Here is a 23,629-nt window from a genome sequence, read left to right on the forward strand (position 1 = left end):
GTGAAAGTGGAGATTTCCTCCTCCACAAGCAGCACTCAAAACTCAGCTAGACACACAGAAGTCACCAAAGGCCGCTTTTTCTTGGAGATGTAACCTAAATGTGTCTCTTTGTCATCACATAGTTTACTGTGCTTATTCCTTTGTTCAAATACGTATCTCAGTAAACATTTACTAAGCGCCGGGCAATGGAGATACAAAGACAGATGAAGGTCTGATTCTCAAGCTCACGGACCTGCATGTGAATAAATAAAACAGTGCATTAAATGCCACAAAAGATGTGAATCCGGGGTGCTTGGGGAGCCACAGCATGGTGGTCCCAGAGCAAGTGAGGCCGGCGGTCCTGAGGGGGGCAGGTGAGGGAGAAAGGTGAAGGAAAGTGGGGAGGGAGAGCCCAGCAGAGAGAGGCACGCAGGAAAAGGCCAGAACCTTCACAGAATGTGTCCAGGAGATGGGAAAGGCTGCGGAAGGAAGGGGCTCTGCATGGAGGTGAGAGAAGGCTGAGAAGGGAGCTGGAGAAGCATCCGGGGAAGGTGGCCGGGGCCAGAGGAGGAAGGATGGTAATGGCCCAAGCTAGGAAGAGTGGGCTTTGGTGCACAGGCAGGTGGTCCTCTGATCACCGTGGCAGCAGCACTTGGATGTGGTAGAAGAGAGAGATCTTGAAAAGGAGTAAGGAGGCTACTGCAAAACTCCCAGCAATGAGCCGTTGGGGTTTCAATAAAGGCCGTGGCTGTGCAGAAAAAGAGGAGGGGGGGCAAGATCCAAGACTTAGAAGGCAGACTGGACGGGACATGGTGACTTACTGAGTCCAGAGAAAGAACTGCCTCTCAGCTTACATCGCATGGGGATGGTCTGAATAAATCCTACTTCCTGTTTTCGACAGCAAGTGACCTACGGTGTCCTGATGGTACTCCGCTATCACGACTCGGATCCCGGGTCAAGCTCACTTACGGGTGCCGAGGGCTGTCACAACAGGCACAGAGTGAGGCCCAGGGAGAGGAAATGCTTCCAGAAAGGGGATTATTCACATGTCCATGTTCCCCAGACACCACCGATAAGGAACAGCAACATGGAGACTGGGGAGGACCCAGCATGGGGATCCCCTGCCCTTTTGGGAAGAATCTTTGTCTCAACCGTACGGAAAGATGAAGTCCATTCGGTTTTTCTGGAAGAGCTCTGAGGCTCAGGTGCTGTGCGGAGGGGCCAGCCAGGGATGGACCATCCCGGGGGGCAGGCTTACCGATGAGGGCCCGAGCTCAGACTGGGGAAGCCGGGAATCGGGGAAGGAGACTGTGGGGAGCAGGGCACAACAGGCCCAGGCCGTGCTGGGTCCACGAACCACGCAGGTGTCTTCTGGCCAGTGCTCACGCAAGGGAAATGGGATCCTGGGGATGAGGGGGTAAGCCAAAAACCGAAAGAAGTGGAATGGGCAGGAAGCGAGAGGTCAGCACGAGGTCAGGAGGCTTCTCATGTCTGCCTGGGAAGGGCTGGCCCTTCCGAGGAGGACCTGACGACACAGAGAGAGGGAGAGGACCGTGCCTGGCTCTGGCACGGGGACTCAGCCTTCGGGGAGGCGGGTGGGTTGTGATGGGCTCCAGGGGTCGCAGGAACTGGGGAGCGGATGGGCATTTTTCTGGGGAGACAGTTCACAGCTTTCGTCCGTTTTGCCAAGTGGCCTGTGACTGCTACACCTCGAGACCCACCAGTCTGGAAATGCGCCTGAGCTCCCCAAGGCAGCTCTGCTCGGGGAGCCAGGGGCTGACTCCAGATCACAAAGGTCGTGGTCATGGTCAAGGGAGATCATGGAAGGGACTCAGGTTCCCTCACAGCGAGGCATTTAAAGGCTCCCACACCAGCCTGAGCAAAGCCTTTCTGGAGATGAGTGTTGTGTATCGTTTAAAGAAGTTCCACAGTCTGAGTCAGGGTCAAGACCCAAGGGGGTGGATGAGAGGAAGCTGGCTTCAGGACCTCTTCACTGGCCTTCCTTAAAACAACAAATCTTCCAAAAATAAAAAATAAAGAAGCCAATCTCCAGGGTCTCATTCCTGATGAAGAGACATGTTTGACTTCGTCCTGTCAGTACTGGGCTCAGGAAACACTAATAAACAGCAAGACTGGTGCAACGCCTCTTTTACATTTGACTCCCCATCCCTCTGCCCCCCCCCTTTTTTTTTTTGGCATAGGAACCTGTGGTTTTAGAAGACACACAAAAAAATGGCTTTCCATATTAAAGAGGCAAGAAGCACACAGGCACACAAAGAGAAAGAAAATCTAAAATTGGAGAGGCTTGTACTAAACTCTAGGGAACAGAGAGTCACTTTTCACCCACATCCTGTGAGGGCAGAGAAAGCACAGGAAAAGGTTTCTACTCAAACGTGTGTGTGTGTGTGTGTGTGTGTGCGCACGTTGGTTTTTCTTTTTTAAAGAAAAACATGAATCATTCATATCCACCCAGATAGCTGAATAGCTCAGCTGGACATTTTTGTTGTTGTTGTTGTTGGTTTGCTTTAGTTCCCTTGACTTGTGAAAAGATAATGAAAAACAAAAACTCCTTACAGCGAGCCATTACGTGTCAATTGTGAACAGCGCATACTTTGTACCCAAGGAGGTGTGGGCGCCGCCCCTGACTTGCTAAGTAACGCTGGGCAGGTTGCTTGCTTGCCCTCTTGAAGAGCCTGATGATTCACCAGTTAAAATGGGAATGAGAATGGTTACAAACTTCAAACGGATGCTGAGAAAATGAAAGGAAACGTACAACAAAAAATCCTAGGCTAGTCTGGCGCACTGGGCATTAAGAATAGGAGCTGTGGAGTAACTTTGCTGTCAGTGAAACGACCCACTCAATGACATACCTTTGCGCATCGTCATTCACATCCTAACAGGTAGAAAGAAACGACCCATAAATAGTAGGACTGTGTTTCTCAGCAAGGATTCGCCCCCTCCCCGGTGCACCAACGTGGGTCGTCTGTCCAGGGCCACACAAGGTCCGGAAAGCCACAGTCTGGAAGACACAGCTCATACGTCCCAGAAGCCCGTCCACTCCTAGAGAAAGCCCTGGCCACCTCCGCTATGCCCAACGTAGCTTGGAGCTAGACGGTATTCCCAAGTTCACTGGGGGCACAAAACGCTCTTTCTGAGAACGTGTTCATCAGATGATCATCCTTCTTCAGAAGCCATCACAGTTTCACTTCCATCGTTTTCTCCAAGGGAACCTTTACCTACTTTCTGTAAATTCACCCTATCGGGAAAAATCTCTCCCAGGTTCTGGGTCTCGTGATTTTGTTCCTAAGAGCGGCAGGCTGAGGGACTATGAATTCCTCCTTCCTTTTGACAATCCCACAGGCAAAGTTTACACGTTATGGTCTTTGCTCGAAGTGTTGGGACTCATTCATGATGGCCCAAAATAATTTCAGCAAGCGTACTGCACCCACCCCGAGTATCCAGGGAACTTCTCTCCCCGGTTGCAATGTTACCTGTGCCAAGGTTTGTATATGGCTTTTCTTGCTAATCATTGCATTACACCCAATTCCTTTTCCCTCCGGTTTAACCACAGGGGAGGATGGAAAGAAAAAAAAAATTCTTGTTTAATTTTATCAAAGAAAGCTGACTTTGCTTCTTACTAAAATTCATAGACACCCCTAGACATTTCCCTTATCGTCCACCAATTCCTTCAACATCAAGGAAGCATGGATGGGCACTGGGATGGTTAACAAAGGGATTCCACACGTCTGTTCTGGACATTCCTTACCAAGGTGACATTATCACAGATGCCTTTCCCAGGGCAATCCCGGCAATGGTATTTCCTTACCCGGCAGTCTCTCTGAAGTGTTTTCATGAGCGCGTTGTAAGTTTCTGTGTCAAAATATAACCCTTCGTGCATGTCCTGCAGGAAATCCAAGTCCTTGAAGGTGGGGTTGGATTTCTCCCTCTCTTTTCGGGAAGCTCTTCGCTTGTACGTGGAGCCTTTCAGGTCATACGTGAAGTGCATTCTCATGGAGCGTGGTAAGACGTTGTTCATCACCACGATCCTGATGTTAATGCCCCCCGATTGCATGCAGTACAGTCCGTAAAATTTTGGCAAAAGAGTCCTTGGATTCTGGTTCAAATTCTAAAAAGAGAAAAAGGGAAAAAAAATGTTTTAAATCTCCAATTTTCATAAAATAATGCTCCATCAAACATGTGCTTTCGTCCAATATGATAATGAAAAATGGAATGTGGTTATCTTTATTAAAGGCCATAACTAGAGGCACCTGGGTGGCTCAGTCGGTTAAGCCTCTGACTTCGGCTCAGATCATGATCTCGCGGTTCGTGAGTTCAAGCCCCGCGTCGAGCTCTGTGCTGACAGCTCAGAGCCTGGAGCCTGCTTCAGATTCGGTGTCTTCCTCTCTCTCTGACCCTCCCTTGCTCCCACTCTGTTTCTCTCTCTCAAAAATAAATAAACTTTAAAGGCCATTACTAAAATATTGCTATTTCTGATCTGGCTCTTAAGGTGGTTCACTGGAACAGTAACTTGATCATTCTAAACCCATGGTATTAAAAGTGGCTGAAATGAAAACAGAGTGTCCCAAATGAGATCCAACTCAAAACAGGGAAAGAATGGATTAGAGCCATGTGCGACTATGCTCTAAAGGAGCTAAAGACAAAACTCATTGCTGGGGTCTAAAAGATGAGCACTTAAAATTTTGATAGCTCCTGAAAAAGTGTCTTCCAAAAAATGGGTAGACCAATTCATAGCCACACTTTGTTAGACCATCTGTTTCTTGTCACTCGTCACCAGGGCCACAAAGTATCAAGCTTTAAAGTCTCTGGAAGCATGATCATTAAAAAACGGACACTTGTTCTCTGAAAAATGGGAATACCATGGATTATTAGAGAAATGGAACATTTCAATGTTATTTTTGGCCATTTCCAAAAGAATGATGCATTAATATCCTTTGCCTGCTTTTCTGTAGTTTTGGGTTATTGTTGGGAGTTTCTCAGTATATTCTGAATATTTAGCATTTTCCTATTCTCTACAGGGCAAATATTTTCTTCAAGTCATGTTATCTTTTCTACTATTAAGAAATACATGCCTATTTTTAGTGTTTCGCTTTAAAAGTAGGCGAGAAATTAAGAAGTTTGCTGGAGGGCATTTATGTCACGAAAAGTTTCCCTACTACCCCTGATCCTTCTTCCAATTCCCAACTTTTAAAAAAAAGTTTTTAAAAAACATTTATTTATTTTTGAGAGACAGAGACATAGTGTGAGTAAGGGAGGGGCAGAGAGAGAGGGAGACACAGAATCCAAAGCAGGCGCCAGGCTGTCAGCACAGAGCCCGACATGGGGCTTGAACCCAAGAACTGTGAGATCATGACCTGAGCCAAAGTCGGACCTTCAACCAATGAGTTATGCAGGTGCCCCCCCCCCCCCCGCCAATTCCCAACTTTTATATATATTCCTATATATTTGTTATACAGATGTTATACCCCAAGCTTATAATTTCTTCTAGTTTCTTCCAAATTTTTACTAGTTTTAGTCATTTACATTTGGTTTTTACTCCATATGGAATTATTTCGTGTGTGTGTGTGTGTGTGTGTGTGAGAAAGATCTGAAAATAGGAATTATCTGACTCGATTGATCTATTTGTCTAGAACTATACTAATTCCACATCTTTAATATTAGTGCAGGTTTATAGATTTTTTTTGGTATACGTTCCGGCAGGTCCACCATTTTAATTCTTATCAAAACTATTTTGTCTGTTCTTACAACCTTCCCCTTCCACCGTTTATTTTTTTAAATGCTCTTAAAACGATATTTGTTTCCACTGTCTTCTGTTTGTTTTGCTTTCATTTTCAAATGAATCAGTTCAGGGAAAAATCCCACTGGCATCTTTTTTTTTTTTTAAACACAGACTTAATTCACTTTGTTTTCCTTGTATAAAACTATGTGGCGAACACAAGTGGAGCCTGGGTCTTCTGCACGGAGACTCTGGTGTGGGCTTCCCAAGATGGTCAGTGAATTCCTGATAGGGAGACTTGATGAACAGTCTCTTTCCAGAGGTGGGGAAGAGACAGGTGTAGGTCTTGGGAATCAAAAGTGGCCTTGGTGAAGTTGCCCGGGGGCAGGGCAGACCCTGGCTGGCGTGTAGCAGGCGTCAGTACTGTCATTGTCCGTATCTTCTTGGGCTCAGGGACGGAGACAGTGCCAGTGCCCCTGGGGTCGAGGATGAAGTGCATCAGCACAGAGCCACAGCGGCTGGTCACTCCGCACGGGACAGTGTGGGGCTTGATGATCTTGTCCCCCGAGTCACCTCACCACACAGGTCCCTGGAAAGTTTGGCAGGGATCACGACCTCACGGTCGGCACTGGCTACCTCCCTGGAGCACTTAACACCCAGACCGATGTGTCCATTGTCCTCTCCGATGGCAACAAATGCCCAGAACCTGGTCTGCTGGCCAGCATGGGTTTGCTTTTGCAGCAGCATATTCTTCAAAAGCTCCTCGAGGGACACCCCCAGGAAAAAGTCCGTGATCTCAGATTCCTCGATGGGCAGGGAGAAGAGACAGATCTTCTCCAGATCTTCATGTCTTTGGCCAGGTGGCCCAGCTTGGTGACCGGGATCCACTCCTTGTCCTCGACCCCCACAGAAGCCACCGTGGTCTCCCATTCCGGGGCCCCCAGACCCCCCAGGCTCATCGGCAGCACCAGGGTCAGCTGACACTTGGTGTTTTCTCAAAGAAGCCCTCATGACTGCAATCAGACTGGATTTCTAAACTGATGAGGGAGAACTAAAGTCTTTATAATACTGAGTTCAGGAACGACGCGTGTCTCATTATTTCCGAACTTTGTATGTCTTTGAATAACAATTTGTAGTTTCTTTCATATTGATCTTATATATTTGTTTTTACAGATGCAAGCATTTTAGAGTTCTCATTACAAAAATTCTTTTGGGGGAGGCACCTGGGTGGCTCAGGCAGTTAAGCGTCGGACTGTTGATCTCGGCTCAGGTCATGATCTCATAGTTTGTGAGCTCGAGCCCGAAGTTGGGCTCTGTGATGACAGCGTGGAGCCTACTTGAGGTTCTCTGGTTCTCTCTCTCTCTCTCTCTCTCTCTCTCTCTTTCTCTCTCTCTCTATCCCTCTCTCTCTGCCCCTCCCCTGCTCATGCTCACTTTCTCTCAAAGTAAATAAACAAACTTAAAAAAATTCTTTTGGGGTTATTGTTTACACATTATAGTTCTTACTATAACTTGATTTCCTTATCAGAATTATAGTATGCTTTCATTTATTTGTATCTTTATTCTTCTCATCATGTTCACTACAAGTTCCTGTTGTCATACACAGGCTCTCATTTTTTTCCTTCTATTCTCCTACTCTGTATGATCTGCATAATGGAACACAATGGAGTGTGTAGACATATCCTGCAAATCTGGACTCTCATTATCTCTAGAAACTGCTGGCTAATTTTCTTGAAGTTTTGCTCCTTTTTTTTTTTTAATGTTTATTTATTTTTGAGAGACAGAGAGAGACAGAGCACAAGGGGGGTGGGCAGAGAGAGAGGGAGACACAGAATCCAGAGCAGGCTCCAGGCTCTGAGCTATCAGCACAGAGCCTGACGTGGGGCTTGAACTCACAAGCTGTGAGATCATGACCTGAGCCGAAGTCAGACGCTCAACCGAATGAGTCACCCAGGTGCCCCAAGTTTTGCTCCTTTTTAACTGTATTGTTTATAGAGAACGGTGTTTATACTTTTCTTCTATTTCTTTTTGGGCTCAAAAGTTATTGCTAGAAATTCTCACAAATACACCAGACAGGACTTCTATAGGAGGACACCTTTATCTTTATTTCCAACGAAAGGGCCCTTGTTCTTCTCCATGAGGTGTTAGGTGAACTCTTGGAGACTGAAGAGTGCATCGTACGTGTGTGTTCACTTATTTATGTTAAAAAACTTCCCTCCCAATTGAAAGAATTTTAATTAGGAAGAGATGCTGAATTCTGAATGCATTCATTTCTACCCAACATTTATTTGGATCATCACACGATATTCACATTTTTTCTTGTTAACTGGGTAAATTATATTATTTGTTATGTTAGCTTACAAGTAAGATTCAGATAAACCACTTGTTTGGCTAAATGTTACAATTTCATTTAACTTTAATTGATTTCAAATTAAAAGCTGCATCTGGCTAAGGACTACCATATTGGACAATGCAGTTCTATCTAAGCTTAGAACTAAAGAAGTTTAAGACTTAACTCACTTAGCAGGTGAGTAAAGTGCAATGTCAGTTTGATCCCAGTTTTATATTATTTAAAAAAGTGTGTATGAATAGAATACATCAGGAAGGACATACACCAAATGTTAGTAACATGTATCTCTGGAAAAATAATTAAAATTGGCTGCATTTTTCTAGCTTTTCTGGATCTTCTGTTTTATCTAATACAAAGCACATAGACCATATGCTCTAAAACAATTTCCTTTTTGTTTAGGATTAAACCTTTAAAAGGTTTTTTAAAAATTTTTTTTCTTAATGTTTTTATTTATTTTTGAGACAGAGAGAGACAGAGCATGAGCAGGGAAGGGGCAGAGAGAGAGGGAGACACAGAATTGGAAGCAGGCTCCAGGCTCTGAGCCATCAGCACAGAGCCCGATGCAGGGCTCGAACTCACAGACCGTGAGATCATGCCCTGAGCCAAAGTCGGACGCTCAACCGACTGAGCCACCCACGCGCCACTAAAAGGTTTTTTTAATGTGACTTATTTTTGAGAGAGAGAGAGAGATAGAGAGAGAGAGAGAGATAGAGAGAGGGAGGCAGGCAGGGAGGGAGAGAGGGAGACACAGAATCCAAAGCAGGCTCCAGGCTCTGAGCTGTCAGGACAGAGGCCGACGCGGGGCTTGAACTCGCGAACCATGAGATCATGACCTGAGTCGAAGTCAGACACTTAACCAACTGAGCCACCCAGGTGCCCCAGGAGCAAACAAACCTTTTAAAATCTGTGCCTGCTCTCCACTAAGATTTTTATTTAGATTTTTGACCCCTATATTTATGTGTATGATTTACAACATTTAATGTCTCCAGCAGATTCTGAAATTAAGTGGTATTTTTACAGCTGTGTTTCACACACAGCTTAGCGCTCGATGAACGCTAACCACTCATATGCCTACCGCGTACTGGGTGCCAAGGGTCTTGCGATGCACTGCTTCCTCTATCCCGCGTCCTGTACCCTTCCTCCACCACAACACTTGTCGAAGACACGCATTTCCCAGCTTTCACAGACTAAGGAGACTACAGCTCCGACGTTAAGTCACTTACTCGTGGTCACACAGTTAGGTGATGGCTGAGCTGGGATCTGAACCCAGGACTGTGTGGGTCAACTCTGCTCTACTAACAAGGCTCCTTTACCTTGTAAAATCTATCCCATAACCGTCGCGGTATAATCCAAACACACCACAAAGCTCACCAAAGGGAAAGAAACATGGCACAGGGTCACTGTAAGAAGACACAGGAGAAGAGGCGCCTGGGTGGCTTTTGGCTGATCAAGTGTCCAACTCTTGGTTTCGGCTCAGGTCACGATCTCATGGTTCTGTGAGACGGAGCCCCGCCCATGTTGGGCTCTCTGCTGGCAATGCGGAGCCAGCTTGGGATTCTCTCTCTCCCAATCTCTGCCCCTCCTCCGCTCACGCCTGTCTCTGTCTCTCTCCAAATAAACAAAGTCTTACAAAATAAATCAAAGATAAAGAAAACGAAATAATTTTTTTTTAAAGCATGGGACGGGGGGCGGGAAACTGTGGTGGAAAATAATGAAATCTCAAGTAGGATTTTACTGATGGGACGGTTACTTACCATGTAATAGCCTGGCAGTAGCTTCTGAAGGAACTCAGCTTCTTTATGCTGAACGGTTTTGATGATAAATTCATCATCGCTGGTCACAAAAAACAAGGATCCACTGGCTCCGGGGTTGGACAGCTCTATTAGAGGTTCACTACAGATGGAATACTACAAGAGTAGATAAATAAATGATTAAAAATACATTTAGCATATATGATGCTTCCAAGGAGGAAAATCATAGGATTATGATCTTGGCCATTCTGAAACAGGAAGTTCTCTTCCATGAGCTTCCAAAGGAGGTTCCATGTACATTAAGAGGGCTCTCTGGGATTTCTAAAGATTTAATTGATGCATTTATCTTAATGATTCTATGACAAACAGAAACGCCTTCTCACCTCCAGTGTCATATGACCGAATCATGAATCATCAGGTCTTTCCAACAAACTAACGTCAACAGTACTGTTGTCTAAGGTGTTTTGTTTTCGCCAAGTGCCCATAAAATAACGACCGAAGGTACAACTTATACTGTATATTTGTCACTTGAACACTAACACCTATTCTATTTGCTTTCCCAAAAGATGTCATCCATGCATGGTTTCAACACCTGTAGCTCCAGCCCAGATCTCTATAATGCTCCAGACCTGTACGCCTAACTTTTAAAAAAATTTTTAATGTTTATTGATTTTTGAGAGGCAGAGACAGAGCAGGAGTGGGGAAGGAGCAGCGAGAGAGGGAGACACAGAATCCGAAGCAGGCTCCAGGCTCTGAGCTGTCAGCGCAGAGCCCGACGCGGGGCTTGAACTCACGAACCGCGAGATCATGACCTGAGCTGAAGTCGGCGCTTAACCGACGGAGTCACCCAGGCGCCCCTGTATGCCTAACTTTTTCAGTAGATATTTCTATTTGGTTACACCATAAGCACTTCACTTGTAACAAGTTCAAAGTCAAATTCATCTCAGGGCTATGGTCAGCCCCTATGATGCCTCTGTAGTAACTAGAAAGAGGTGCTTTTCTTCTGGAAGAAGGAGCTCTGGGTCAGATACAAGGCTGATAAGTAAAAGAAAGGCTAGATTCCAGCCTCTACTTCTTCAGCTTAGCCAGGTATTCTTGGGCAGTACACACCCTAAACAACTATACATGGCAACTCTACATCATGTGCATCCCTTCAACCTCTTTCTTTCCCCTAATTCAAGGATCGGAAACATTATTTATTCTGTTCCCAAACCAGAAACTTGGGCATCACCAACCTTGATGCCCCCCATTCCCTCATCTTTCGTACCCAGACTAGCGATGGTATCTGCCCGCTTCATGCCATTCTTCGCTCATACCGTAAATTCAGTGGTTTTACATCATGTCTTGATTGCTATGGGAGACTCCACCTTGCCTCAACTATCCACTCTCCATTTCTCTCCTGCATTTTCCACCAGGAAACCGGAGATCTTTCTAAGATGCCAATCTGATCAAGCCCTTCCATGCCCTCACATCTTTCGATGGTTTCCGACGCCTGGATAGATGAGAACACCCAAATCCCTTAACAGAGCTTTCAAGGCCATGCATGGCCCCACCTGTCCTTCCAACCTTCTCTTTCATCACTTCCCTCCTTAAAATCTAGCTTTAGCCATGAAGAGGTGCTTCCCATATTCTCAAATGTGCCAGCGACACTCACCTACAAGGATTCTGCATTTTCCTTTGTCCCAAAAACTTCCATTCTACCTTCACCGGGCTGACTATTACTCATTCATGTATTCATTTAACACTGAGAAAACTTCTGCTGAGCATCTGTTATGTCTCAAGCACTCATGAAGCTTAGAGCCCAGGAGGAGAAAACAGACGGTAACCAAGTAAATCAATTATACATCAGAACGCAGTAAGTGCTGTGGAGACAGATGAGGCACGGAAAGGGGCAGAGTACCAGCCGGGACTGAGGACTGGGCTGCGATAAACTTCAAGAAGGCTGGGTCACTAAAGCCTCACTGTGTGGGGGAGGGGGTGGGGACTTGAGCAGAGGCCTGCAGCTGTCTGGGGGAAGGGCGTGTCAGGGAGAGGGGAGCTCCAAATGCAAAGGTCTTGAGATCTGGGGACCTCAAGGCACAGCCAGGGGGCTAGTGGCCGGAGCAGAGTGAGCAGGGAGGGCTGCAAGGAAAGGGGCCAGAGGGCAGGTGGGCCAGACCACACAGGGCGGCACGGGTCACTGCAAGGACTTGGAACTTTGCTCTAAGGGAGCTGAAAGCCGTTGGAAAGTCTGGAGCAGAGGACCGACCGCTCCGTCCACTGTGCTGAGAAGCCACCGCAGGTGGACAAAAGGAACACGCAGGGTGCACAGCAAGGGAGCGGCTGTGGGACGTCGCATGCAGGGACGCGTGTGGGACTGGACAGCACTTACTCTGGAGCCCTCTTCCCGCTCCTGCTTCCTGGCACCACATCTCTGGTTCTCATCACGTAAGTGACCACAAAATCCCTCACGTGCCTGTTCAGGATCCCGAGTCCCCACCAGCCTGCAGAACTCCACCAGGGCACCGGCTACTCGGACCTTACGCGGTGACACAGGGCAGGATCAGGCACACAGCAGGCACGACACGCGTTTTTGCCAGACGAAGGGCTGAACTTCACCAATTAAGGTGAAGGGCTGTCGATCTCACCCAAAACGTCAAAACAAACCCAGAAGAGAAGTCAATGTCTGGTTATGGAGCTCAGTGTTCACGAACCGAGGATCCCCAATACTGACTTAGAGAAACACCGAGCGGTAGACAAAAAGGTCAAGACCCAGCGTGTGAGATGAGACCAGTCCTGGTGAGGGGCAAAGAGGGGGTTTAAACAGTCGCACCCTAAGGGTGCAAACATTGGCAACATTGCCCAAAGCTTTCTACCTGGGCTTCTGGATATTTAAGTGTCCATCACAGAAAAGGCTGAGAGGAGGGAGTAGGAGGTGGGGGAGTGGGGGACAAGGAGAGGGGAGGGAGAAACCGGGAGAAAAAACAATTAAAAGGCAGTTCTAACTGGTGACTTTAAATTCTCTTGCTTCGGCAGCACGTGGATGAGGGAAACACAATTTTCCAAGAAAAGAAAGAAGTAACTGCATGCTGCCTTCTATCTTCTCCTTCTTTCCCCCAGGCTTGCTTTTTCTTTTTCATGTGGATTTATTTATTTTGAGAGAGAGAAAGAGCACACGCAAGGCGGGGGTAGGACGGCGGTAGACCGAATGTATCCCAAGCAGGTTGTGTGCTGTCAGCACAGAGTCCCTGACGAGGGGCTCGATCTCTTAACTGTGAGATCCTGACGTGAACCGAAATCAAGAGTCGGATGGGTAGCGGACTGAGCCACCCAGGCGGCCCCGGGCTTGCTTCCTGAGGCTTTCTTGCTGAGCAGCATTAGAATGCCTCGGTCATTACGAGTGATGCAGAGACGAGGAAAAATAAGACCGCACAAAGGATGCCGTAAAAGCCCAGCGGAAGCAGAGGGTGCTTTCCTGCCGTGGGTGCAGGATCCACCTGGAGAGCTGGTTGAGTGTGAAGGGCGTGGGACTTGGAATCACCTTTTTTCACATCACGGCTCTGCCAGCGGCCACCTCAGCGACCTGGAGGAAGTACCTTGGCATCTCGGAGTCCAAGGAACCTCATCTCTGAAACAAAGACACTAACGTCTACAAGAAAGCAGCTGAAGGTTTTCAAAGGGGATGCTTTCCAAAACCCTGGCAAAGAGTGACCACGTACCTACTGCTGTTCCTATTTCTTTCTTTCTTCTTCTTCTTTTTTTAATGTTTGTTTATTTTTGGGAGAGAGAGGGAGGCACAGAAGCCGAAGCAGGCTCCAGGCTCCGAGGTGTCAGCACAGAGCCCGACGTGGGGCTCGAACTCACGGACCGTGCGATCATGACGTGAGCCGAAGTCTGAGGCTTAACCGGCTGAGCCACCCAGGGGTCGCTAAGGATTTAATGCTGGGCTATGTCTTATCACATGACCACACACAGGCGAGTGAGTCCACACCGTCTAGGCGAGGAAAAACTGGTGCCTCAAGATGTACTAAGGGTTTCGGCTGAGCTCCAGCAACCAGGAGGCTACCCGAAGATCCGCTGGGACACAGTGAATCAAGGAGAAGAATGGGTCTCTCGTATAATCATAGATTTGAGACATTGGAAAATAAAGGTGTGGACCCCAAGCTCTTCTAAAGAGCGAAGGCAGACCCCAGACTCTCTTTAGGAATTCTGATTCTTTGTTTTACGGGCTCAGAATTCCCCGCACAGAGCCTTCCTACAGACAGGAGTTAATGTTGCGGAAGTCGAACAACAACACAGAATGCAGAAATTAGAGGCTGCAAATAGAGAAATTAGGGGGTGATTCAGGAAGAGCGGTCGAGAGAAAACTGGATTCAGACCTAATCATCTGCTTCTAATTAAAGCCTCAAATTCTTCTAGAAGCAGTGACATTATAGGGAAAATACTTCATTGGTTACTTGTCAAATCCTCCTTTAATAGGTAATTTATACATTGATATGCAGGGAAAAATAAATCGTTTTGGCATTTCTTAATAACTCGCTGGGGGTCACTACCAGCAGTGCAGTGGTGTGCAAGAAACTGGCATTTTGATATCAACCAGGAATATTACCGTCCTCATGTATAATCCCGTGATACCTCACCCTATCACTTGGTTACCACGCTCCGCGCTAAGCAACCTGCTCTGAAACGTTGCCATTTAAGAGCAAATAAAGAGGAGAGACGGGAACATTTTAATTAGCCTTGATCAACAAGGCCCCACGTGTACCCTGCGTTTTATGTACCTCCTTTCAGGCTCTCTCTTCTGTGCAAGCTGTTCCGATGCATTCATTGTCTCCCTTCTATTTCCTGTAGGGCCTCCTGACTATTCCCGCTGGAAAAAACTACAAAGTGCAATCCAGCTGCCCCCCCCACCCCCCAATGCCCCGCCGCCCCCGCCAAGGCAAAGTAACAACGTAAACTTGCACAGTGGGGTGGAGATAAGTTTTCCTGCCATTTCTTTCCCTTGATAGTGTTAAATATTCACCCTGTTCTTATCGGTGCCGGTGAGTCTGGAAAGACGTCATACAAATCACCCTGGATTTTGCACCACTCTGGCACCTGGGGGAGAAGGAAATCAAACCGAAGGCTTGCTGCCCAAGCAGAGATGGGAAAAAAAATGCTCCGGGGACCTTGGCCTTCCCTCGAGAGGCGTTTATTTTGGAACAAGGAAGGAAGGAGGCACAGCCAGGCTGCTGGGCTGTGTATGCACAAGCACCTTCAGTGTGCGGTCTCACAATCCAAATAATGCCTGTTCCAACATGAAACTTGTAATCGGTATGCAGATGGCGGATGTTAATGGTACTGAGAACGTAAACAGAGTAATTCAGGCAAAAATCCAGATACAAGACCACAGCACTGAGTGGAAATGCACACATATCAGGGGGATCAGCATTAGGCCCGGCTGGAGAGTCACCGATCACTCTATCATGTTACCTTCTCTCCCCTTTTAGATCAGTCTATCTTCACAAATTTGGGTTCAACTAGCCCCAGTTTGACAGACGCCAGGATGTACTTTGGCATTTGCACAGTATCCTTTTTTTCTTTTTCCCCACACTTTTTTTTTTTTTAAGGGAGGTCTTATTTGATTTTCCTGTGTTTTATTTGGGCTTAACTCTTCCAAAAAAATGCTTCGTTAAGGGTGTCTGACCCCGTTGGGGAGGTGTTTCAGAATGGATAATCACAGCTGACGGTTTCATGGTCGAGGGAGTCTTAACGCAGTGAACACATTTAATGAGAGGTCTGAGACTCAGTGGGCTGAGAGGCAGCTGGGGAATGGGAAAGAGCCCAGGGGAGGGCTGGGGGATCCCAGGTCTGGTCTGGGGTCTGCGCCTACCAACGTGGATAACCTTGGGCGCCTCCTTCACCGACCCCAGCTTTAGACTGTTCATCTATAATGAACGGTTGGACTAAAAAGTCTGATGGTTGTATCTAATTCTGGAAAGCCTGTCATGTCAGGTGAAAAACCCCTTCCTCCTCTACCACACTTGAGATCACTGGCTGGGGTTTTCAGATTAAGTGGTTTGGAGGTAAGCTTCTAGTTCTGGGCTGGGGGTGTCCCCGGGGGGTGTCTCAGTGCGGGGCAGGTAGATGGCCATAACCACTGGGGACCAGGTAGCCATGTTTAGCTAGAGGGCCAGTGCCCTCTGTTTCTCGTAGGTCCCAGAGATGGGTCCATTTACTGGACTGTGTTGATACAGGAGGTGGAAAAATGGAATCGAAGAAAAGCATTCTTACCTGCCTGTTCCTATCTTTTTCTCCCTGCCCCTCCCCCCAACTTCTCATTAGGGAAAATTTCAAACCTCCTACAAGCAAAGAGAATTGTGTAATTAATATCCGTATGCTTCTCTTCTGGCTTCTGCAATTATCAACTCATGGCCAATCTTGTTTCCACTATACCCCCATCACTCCTCTGCCTGCTTCCCTCAAAGTCTCTCGAAGCGAATCCCAGACATCAACTCATTTCCTCCAGAGAGACTCTGGCATGCATCTCTAAAAGACAAAGACTCCTCTTTTGAAACTGAACCCCCAATACCATCATCCCACCAAAAACATTACTGCTCAACATCATCAAATGTGCAGTCAACTTCCCTTCTTTCCCTCCGACTCAAATCCCTTCCAATTTCTAAGTCACTAGAGCTAAACCATTTCACGCCCTCCTAATCCTCCATGCGACAGAGAGAGACCCCCTCCCTCCTCTGAAATCCTGGGCTGTTTGCTATTTCCCTCTGGTCTTTTTATTTGCTGTCTGGTAGAACTGATGTTTCGCCCACACAAAGTCATCTTGCCGGGTTGGATTCTAAGTTCCCTGAGGGTCATGGCTTCTAACTTTCAAATTTCCCTATAATCAGTGGCAAAGTATTTTCGTGGCCTAAGTGTTCAAAGTATGCGATGATCGATTAATCTACCTTTTGCCAGCTCCATGAAGGAAGACTTCTGCTCTGCAAAGCCATCAGCTTTGTCTCCTGGGCTCCTTTGTACACACTCGAACCCCATGATGAAAGTAACTTTGCCAGCTTAAAGGCGCACTAGGAAACTCTGTAAGCCGTGGGCCCCATTGATCAGAAAAAGGCCTTCCCCCAAGAAAGCCCTTTTGCCGGACAGAATGAGCGCGAAAATTGCCTTCCCAGACTGTAGCTCAGTGGCCCCAGGAGGGCCAAAGACAGACCTACAGGTGAAGGGGAGGCAGTTGGCCATCTCATCACAATGACGGGATCTGTGCTATGAAATGCAAGCAAATGCCATCTCCTCGGTTAGCAGAAGCTCAAGGAAATTCAGAAGGAGAACCCAACTGATTTCTAACGTGTGGCAGAGGAGAGCACAATCTCATTTTCAATAAAACAGCATCAAGACCCCACTGAGTTCCATCAACATGTTTCCTGAATGACAGTGACACTCAGTAATGAGAGAATGGTCAGAAACCAAAGAATCTTCTCTAGTACCCCCCCACCCCCAACACGCATGGGTTCGTGCACTGGAGTAGCTGGGGAGGGCAGGTTTGGTAATGCTGGGTAGAGACACCTGACATCACAGCTCAAGGGGCGTGGCGAGGCAGAAAGCTACCTGGATGGACACATTTAAGGGGAGCAGGACTGCCCAGGGACTTTCTACTCAGTTCCCACTGCCCTGTGAAGTCTTGGTAATGTGCCTTGAGGAGCCAGTATCATCTCACTGAGCAGAAGTCATATGAGTTTCTTAGGGCTCAACTAAAGAAGAGAGTCATACCTGAGGGGAGAGGGGTGGGGGTGGGGGTGGGGTGGGGGTGGGGGTGGGGGTGGGGGAAGCAGGTGATGGGGATTAAGGAGTGCACCTGCTGTGCTGGCCCCAGGTGATGTATGCAAGTGGTGAATCACCATATTATACACCTGAAACTAATGTAACACTGCACGTTAACTGGAGTTACAATAAAAGCTGAAAAAAAAAAAAAGAAGAAGGTCATGTGCAGGTTTTCATCGGCGCAGAAGAGAATGAGCTTTGAATTTTATTATGTGCATCTCAGCCAAATTATACAATGCAGTTTCGATAGTCTCTGTTCCCAGTGATAAATGTTGCTATACTTCCCGTGCAAAGCTTTATTCCAGGATCTGGCTCAAGTCTTATTAAGATCATTCAGAAAAGGACGAACAATAAATATTTGATGGCATCCTTCCTACAGCTTCTTGAAAACCGATTGTGAAGAGCCCCAGGGTGTTAACAGTGATCAAATTATGAAATAAACCATTTTTCTCTTGAAACAAAAAGGAAGTTCCGGGTTCCTCGAGCAGGAGGTCAGATCAGACTACCTCACAAAAAAGCTGTTGTGTTACACCTGCTGCGTGCCAGAAAGATGATGGACAGAAACGACAATTCTAAGGATAAGATATGCCCTTGTGCCAAATAAAAATACGTTTAAAAAGAGCTTGCATCAAAAGATGTTGAGAACAAGCCTATCCAGCATCTTTAAAATGCTGTTCAAATTGTAGGTCAAGGTGAATATGGTTGCAGGCCAAGGCAGGTTTGAGATGAATGGAATAAATAAGGCAATTAAAACAGGAAGGCTTTCAAGTAGAATGCAATCAGCAAAATTCACAGGAGTATTTGTAACTAATTATATCTGTTAGAATAATGATCTGACGTAGCAACCAACACCACAGTTATTTAAATATCAATTACCATAGCAGATTCTGTAGTTATCAGTAAGGGCTGCAGAGTCAAATCATATTGCCTGAAGCTAAATTTATCATCATTATAAAACTTGGACCTTTTACGAGGCTCCAGAGCATTATAAGAGACACACACGACTTGTCGCTGTTGCTATGAGACAAATGTTTAGATCACACGTTTCTGAAGAAGGAAGGAAAACAACAGGTTCTTACCAAGTAATCATCAGGCTTGATACCAAAAAGTTCTCTGAAATATCGGAATGCCAGTGGAGCATAGGTCTTAAATCTGAAGTCTGGGTAATGATGTGCTGGGGTCAGATTGCTCCCTTCACTGCAGTTAAAATATTTAAAAAAAAAAAAAAAAGCGCGCGCGCGCGCGAGAAAGAGAGAGAGAGAGAGAGAGAGAGAGAGAGAGAGAAATTAGCAAAGACAATTTTGACTTCATATTGTAGTTCTCCTAGTCCCGGGCCAGTTTCCCTGTTAGAAAAACATACCCCAATTGAGGGTCTCTCTAAGCTCATGTCCAAGGGCAATGGCCATCAGGTCAAACCAGATGCTAAGTCAGCAGGGGCCACTCCAAGCCCATATTCCCTGCCAATCCCAGTGTGTCTTCAGCCTGAAAATTCTTTATCATCCCCCTGTGCCTGTGACTTTCCTCCTGTGATTTTCCATCGTCCCCAGTGAAACCAGTTGTGATGCTTTAGGTAGAAGATTCAGGGCTTAGTGCATGGAATGATTTGAAAAATGCATTTTTTTGACCATAAACATTGGATAAAGATTTTAAACTAGGAATAAGTGAAATGGTTTTAAAAATGTCACTCACAAAATCATCGCACTGGAAATGGGGGAGTCCTGAATCTGAACTATTTCTTACATCCATATTTATAGGAAAAGAGACCTTAAATATTTTAGCAATTTTAAAACCCTGATGTGCATTCCCAGAGACATCATTATCTTTTTCCCCCCTCTTCTGGGTTCATCTTTGAAAATTTTTGTGCAATATTTATGACACATAAAAGGTATAAAGAAATAAACCAGTGAATACTCATGAATCTAAAATGCTGCTTAAGAAATAAAATATTATCTGTATAGTTGAACTGCCTTCTATACTTTTTATTAATCATAAAACTCTCTTTCTCCTTTAGAGGCATCCACTAGCCTGAATTTTGATGTTTATCATTCATTTTAGTCTTTGACTACAACTATAATATATCTCACCCAACATCCGACAAGCCACCTAATCCACCTGTACTTAAAAGTTTTCATTGTGAAAAATGAGAACAATTCAGTAGATTAATACAATTTTGTAGAGAGGTTCAAGATCTCTCTTTACCACATTCTAAGTGGGTCACTGAGGCTCTAAGGCAACTCTGTCATGGTCTAATTTTTATGGATACGAGTAAGCCTGTGCAAAGAAAAACGCTTTCAGCATGCAACAAACACTTGGAACCTACAACAGTTTAACTGTGTCCATGGCAGCCAGATTTTTGTACAGATTTTTGTATCGGTACCCAGCACATCACTGACAGTAAGTAGTTTCTGAATAAAACAGTGAGTTTTTAAGACAAATGGTAAAATAGTAAAGTTGATTCTTACCTGAAGGTTAGGTTCAAAACTCACCAGGTAAGGTAAAAAAAAAAAAAGAAAAATCACTATAGTCTAGAGATATAGACAGATACAATGGAATATAACAGCCATAAAAAGAATGAAATGTTGCCATTTGCAACAATGTGAATGGATCTAGAGAGTATTATGCTAAGTGAAGCAAGTCGGAGAATCACAAATGCCATATGAATTCACTCATTATGTGGAATTGAAGAAACAAAACAAACGAAGAAAAGAGACAAACCAAGAAACAGACTCTTCATTATAGACAACTGATGGTCTCCCGAAGGGGAAGCAGGTGGGGGCAGGGGTGAAATAGGTGATGGGGATTAAAAAGTACACTTATCCTGATGAGCACTGACTAATGCATAGAATTACTGAATCACTATATTGTACCCCTGAAATCAGCATAACACTGTATGCTAATTACACTGGAATTTCAAAATTAATTAGTTAAAAAAAAAAACCCATCATTGTCAAAAATCAACCTTGAAAGCTATTTAGGAGATTATCTATTCAATATATCCACTAGGGCCAGTTCTTCCTCTCGCGTGGTCACAGATGACTGCTTCTTCTGGTGACTTCCAGCGGAAGTAGTTGGCTTGTATTGTCAGGGCTTGACATCAGATAATACATCTTATCTGTAGAGGTGAAGCTTGCACTAGGGCAGCAGCAAGGCTTGCCCTTCAGGGCAGTGGTGCAGGGACCGGGACTGCCTGGGGTAAGAGCCGTCACCTCTGCATCAGCTCGGTGTGTGAAACGGCCCGAAATCACCTACTCATCTGAACAGCTGCTGTTTCCTGAAGCGAGGATAGTTGAATATTCACAATGCACATGTGCTGCCCGGACATCGCATCGGAACATTTCCTCAGTCCGTATTTTGAGACGTCTCAGGGGACATGTACTCAGTTCCAGGTCCTATGGGATTGTCAAGAGGAATAATTCTGGAACTCCTAGGACATGGAGTAACTTGAAAATGCTGGCTGGGCAGAAATAAGAGAGAAAATCAAAGAGGCTCAAAGTGACCACTGACATGCCTCTGCCCCCTTGCAAACAAGTAAAAGCAAATACAGATCCTTGGGTTCCGAATTGGGCTGCTTTCAGGGGGCTGAGAGTGTTGCCAGTTTCTTATTTCTTCCACCCTCTTCTGTCCTTGATAGCTCATGCAATCAAAGTCATTAATTCCATTAGAATGCACGACATTAGCTTCAATGTTCACACAGTAAGATAAAACCCCCATGTTCTAGTCCTTGGTGTTTTTCTTCAAATGGCTTATTCTTATGCAGTTGGGGGACCAAGACTGTGAGAGAATCTTAAGCGAGAATCTCACAACTGTGAGATCATGACCTGAGCTGAAACCAAGAGTTGGTTGCTCCACCGACTGAGCCACCCAGGCGCCCCACCACTGCTCTTATTAAATCTAAAAATATGTATTTCTCAGGACGCCTGAGTGGCTCAGTCGGTGAAGCGTCCGACTCTGGCTCAGGTCCTGGTCTCACGGTTCATGGGTTCGAGCACTGTGTCAGGCTCCGTGCTGACAGCTCAGAGCCTGGAGCCTGCTTCGGACTCTGTGTCTCCCTCTCTCTCTCCCCCTCCCCTGCTGGTGCTCTGTCTCTCCCTGTTCTCAAAGATACACATTAAACAAATTTACAAAAACGTATTTCTTAGTGGCAAGGGACGTTTAGAATTATACAATGTTGAAGTCTGAAGGAAGCACTAGCCACTACCTGGCGATTCCCATTTAGCAGGTAAAAGAAAAAAAACAAAGTCCAGGGAGGGAAAGTAATGGCCTAAGCTGGTCAGGAACAAACAAGATGAGGACATTAGATTCACACCAGAGCCGTGGGAAAGTCATAGGCAGATAGGTACGCTTAAACTTAAACTTGACGTTCCTAGGTTAAGTCCTCCTTTTCACGATTCAGTTGCAGGCTTCCGAGTAGCCCCTGCCCAAATACACCAGCTCTTCTTCTCCAGGAGGACCTCACACTGTGGGGTCACGGGGGGCAGGATTGTACTTACAGAAGCTTGATGGGCCACAAGAACATTCTCAGCTGGATGCGCTGGGAACACCTTAGCTTCCTGTACGTGGTTCCACAGCCTGATAACCACATGCTATTTGGGGTGGCACTGGGAGGAGAGGGTTGGTGCTAAGCAATAAGATGAAACTAACTTGGCATCGGCAGGGCACATAAGGGGGGCTCCAGTTTGGGAGCCGAGAGCTAGAGCTCTGCTGTTTCCGAGGCAGCGTTTTATATCGGGTGGATTTGCTGATTTCAAGCTGTAACTGACAGTAGGGGGTTTGGAGGCTGTTGGCAAAAGGAGCGGGCCAGCAGCTCCTGGGGGACAGACTCATTCACGTGATTATGGAGGGGGAGAAGTCCCACCATCTGCCACCTGTAAGCCGGAGGCCCAGGAAAGCTGGTAGAGCTCAACCTTGAAGGTCTGAGAACCAGGTGAGCCAATGGAAGTCCTGGCCCGAGCCAGAAGGCCCAAGCAGGAGTGCTAACGTCTGCACGCAGGGCAAGGTGCCTGTCCAGCTCCAGCAGGGAGCGAATTTGCCCTTCCTCTACCTTTCGGTTCCATGTGGGCCCACAGGAAACTGATGAAGTGATCTTGGGTCAGTCTACTGATTTGAATGCAAATTTCCTGCGGAGAAATCATCACAGACACATTCAGAAGTAATGTTTTTTAATAAACGTTTTTAAAGTGTTTTATTTATTTTTTGAGAGAGAGACAGAGACAGAGCCCAAGTATGGGAGGTATAGACAGAGAGGGAGAGACAGACTCCGAAGCAGGCTCCAGGCTCCGAGCTGTCAGCACAGAGCCCGACGCGGGGCTTGAATTCGCGAACCGTGAGATCATGACCTGAGCTGAAGTCGGACGTTTAGCCGACTGAGACACCCAGAAGGCCACACCATCTTTTAAGGCCAGCCAGCTAACAGCCAATTTTTAAAAATCAGCAGATGGAGGCAGCTTAAATTCCACAACCAAATACTGCATCCTGGGCTGTCATGTACTTGGAACACGGGATATCACTGTCTATATGCTGAACTTCCCAAGTAGTTGGTACCATCCTGGGAAATCGTGTTTGAAGGCAATTTCAAGTAAGTTACAATGTTATATAACAATCACTACACACAATAAACCTTTTATCTGGAACTAAAGGAAGAGGTATGCGCCTTTTACGAGTAGGAAATCGGTATCTCCCCGTCCCTACCCCATAAATGTTAAACGCATATTTGAAGAGTTTTGACTTGAAAGGACATCATCCTGGTTGGCTTGTCCAGAAACAGCCACGCATCCTCTTTCATGATTTGTGTGTTATCCACCCACACAGAAGACGGGCTAGAAAATGTCTGTACCGACGAGGGGCTGGCAATCCTTTAAGAATCTCTGTTGTGGGGCGCCTGGGTGGCTTGGTCGGTTAAGCCTCCGACTTCGGCTCAGGTCATGATCTCACGGTCCGTGAGTTCGAGCCCCACGTCGGGCTCTGTGCTGACTGCTCAGAGCCTGAAGCCTGTTTCGGATTCTGTGTCTCCCTCTCTCTCTGACC

At 46.3% G+C, this 23,629-nt stretch overlaps 1 protein-coding gene and 1 pseudogene across 5 annotated transcripts in view; both read right to left on the reverse strand.

Moving 5' to 3' along the window:
- Positions 1 to 23,629, reverse strand: part of PIP5K1B (phosphatidylinositol-4-phosphate 5-kinase type 1 beta) — a 311,282-nt gene that overhangs the window by 110,978 nt on the left and 176,675 nt on the right. For all 5 annotated transcript variants that reach the window (XM_053205297.1, XM_027041084.2, XM_053205298.1 and 2 more), the window contains 3 exons: positions 18,685 to 18,802; positions 9,818 to 9,970; positions 3,806 to 4,105 (listed from right to left, as the gene is read on the reverse strand). In XM_053205297.1, the coding sequence (XP_053061272.1) occupies positions 3,806 to 4,105; positions 9,818 to 9,970; positions 18,685 to 18,802 (571 nt within the window). The remainder of the gene's footprint in view (positions 1 to 3,805; positions 4,106 to 9,817; positions 9,971 to 18,684; positions 18,803 to 23,629) is intronic.
- On the reverse strand, positions 4,123 to 7,094 carry LOC113594234 (40S ribosomal protein S2-like; annotated as a pseudogene).

This window comes from Acinonyx jubatus, chromosome D4, assembly GCF_027475565.1.
Source record: "Acinonyx jubatus isolate Ajub_Pintada_27869175 chromosome D4, VMU_Ajub_asm_v1.0, whole genome shotgun sequence".
Lineage (NCBI taxonomy): Eukaryota > Metazoa > Chordata > Mammalia > Carnivora > Felidae > Acinonyx > Acinonyx jubatus.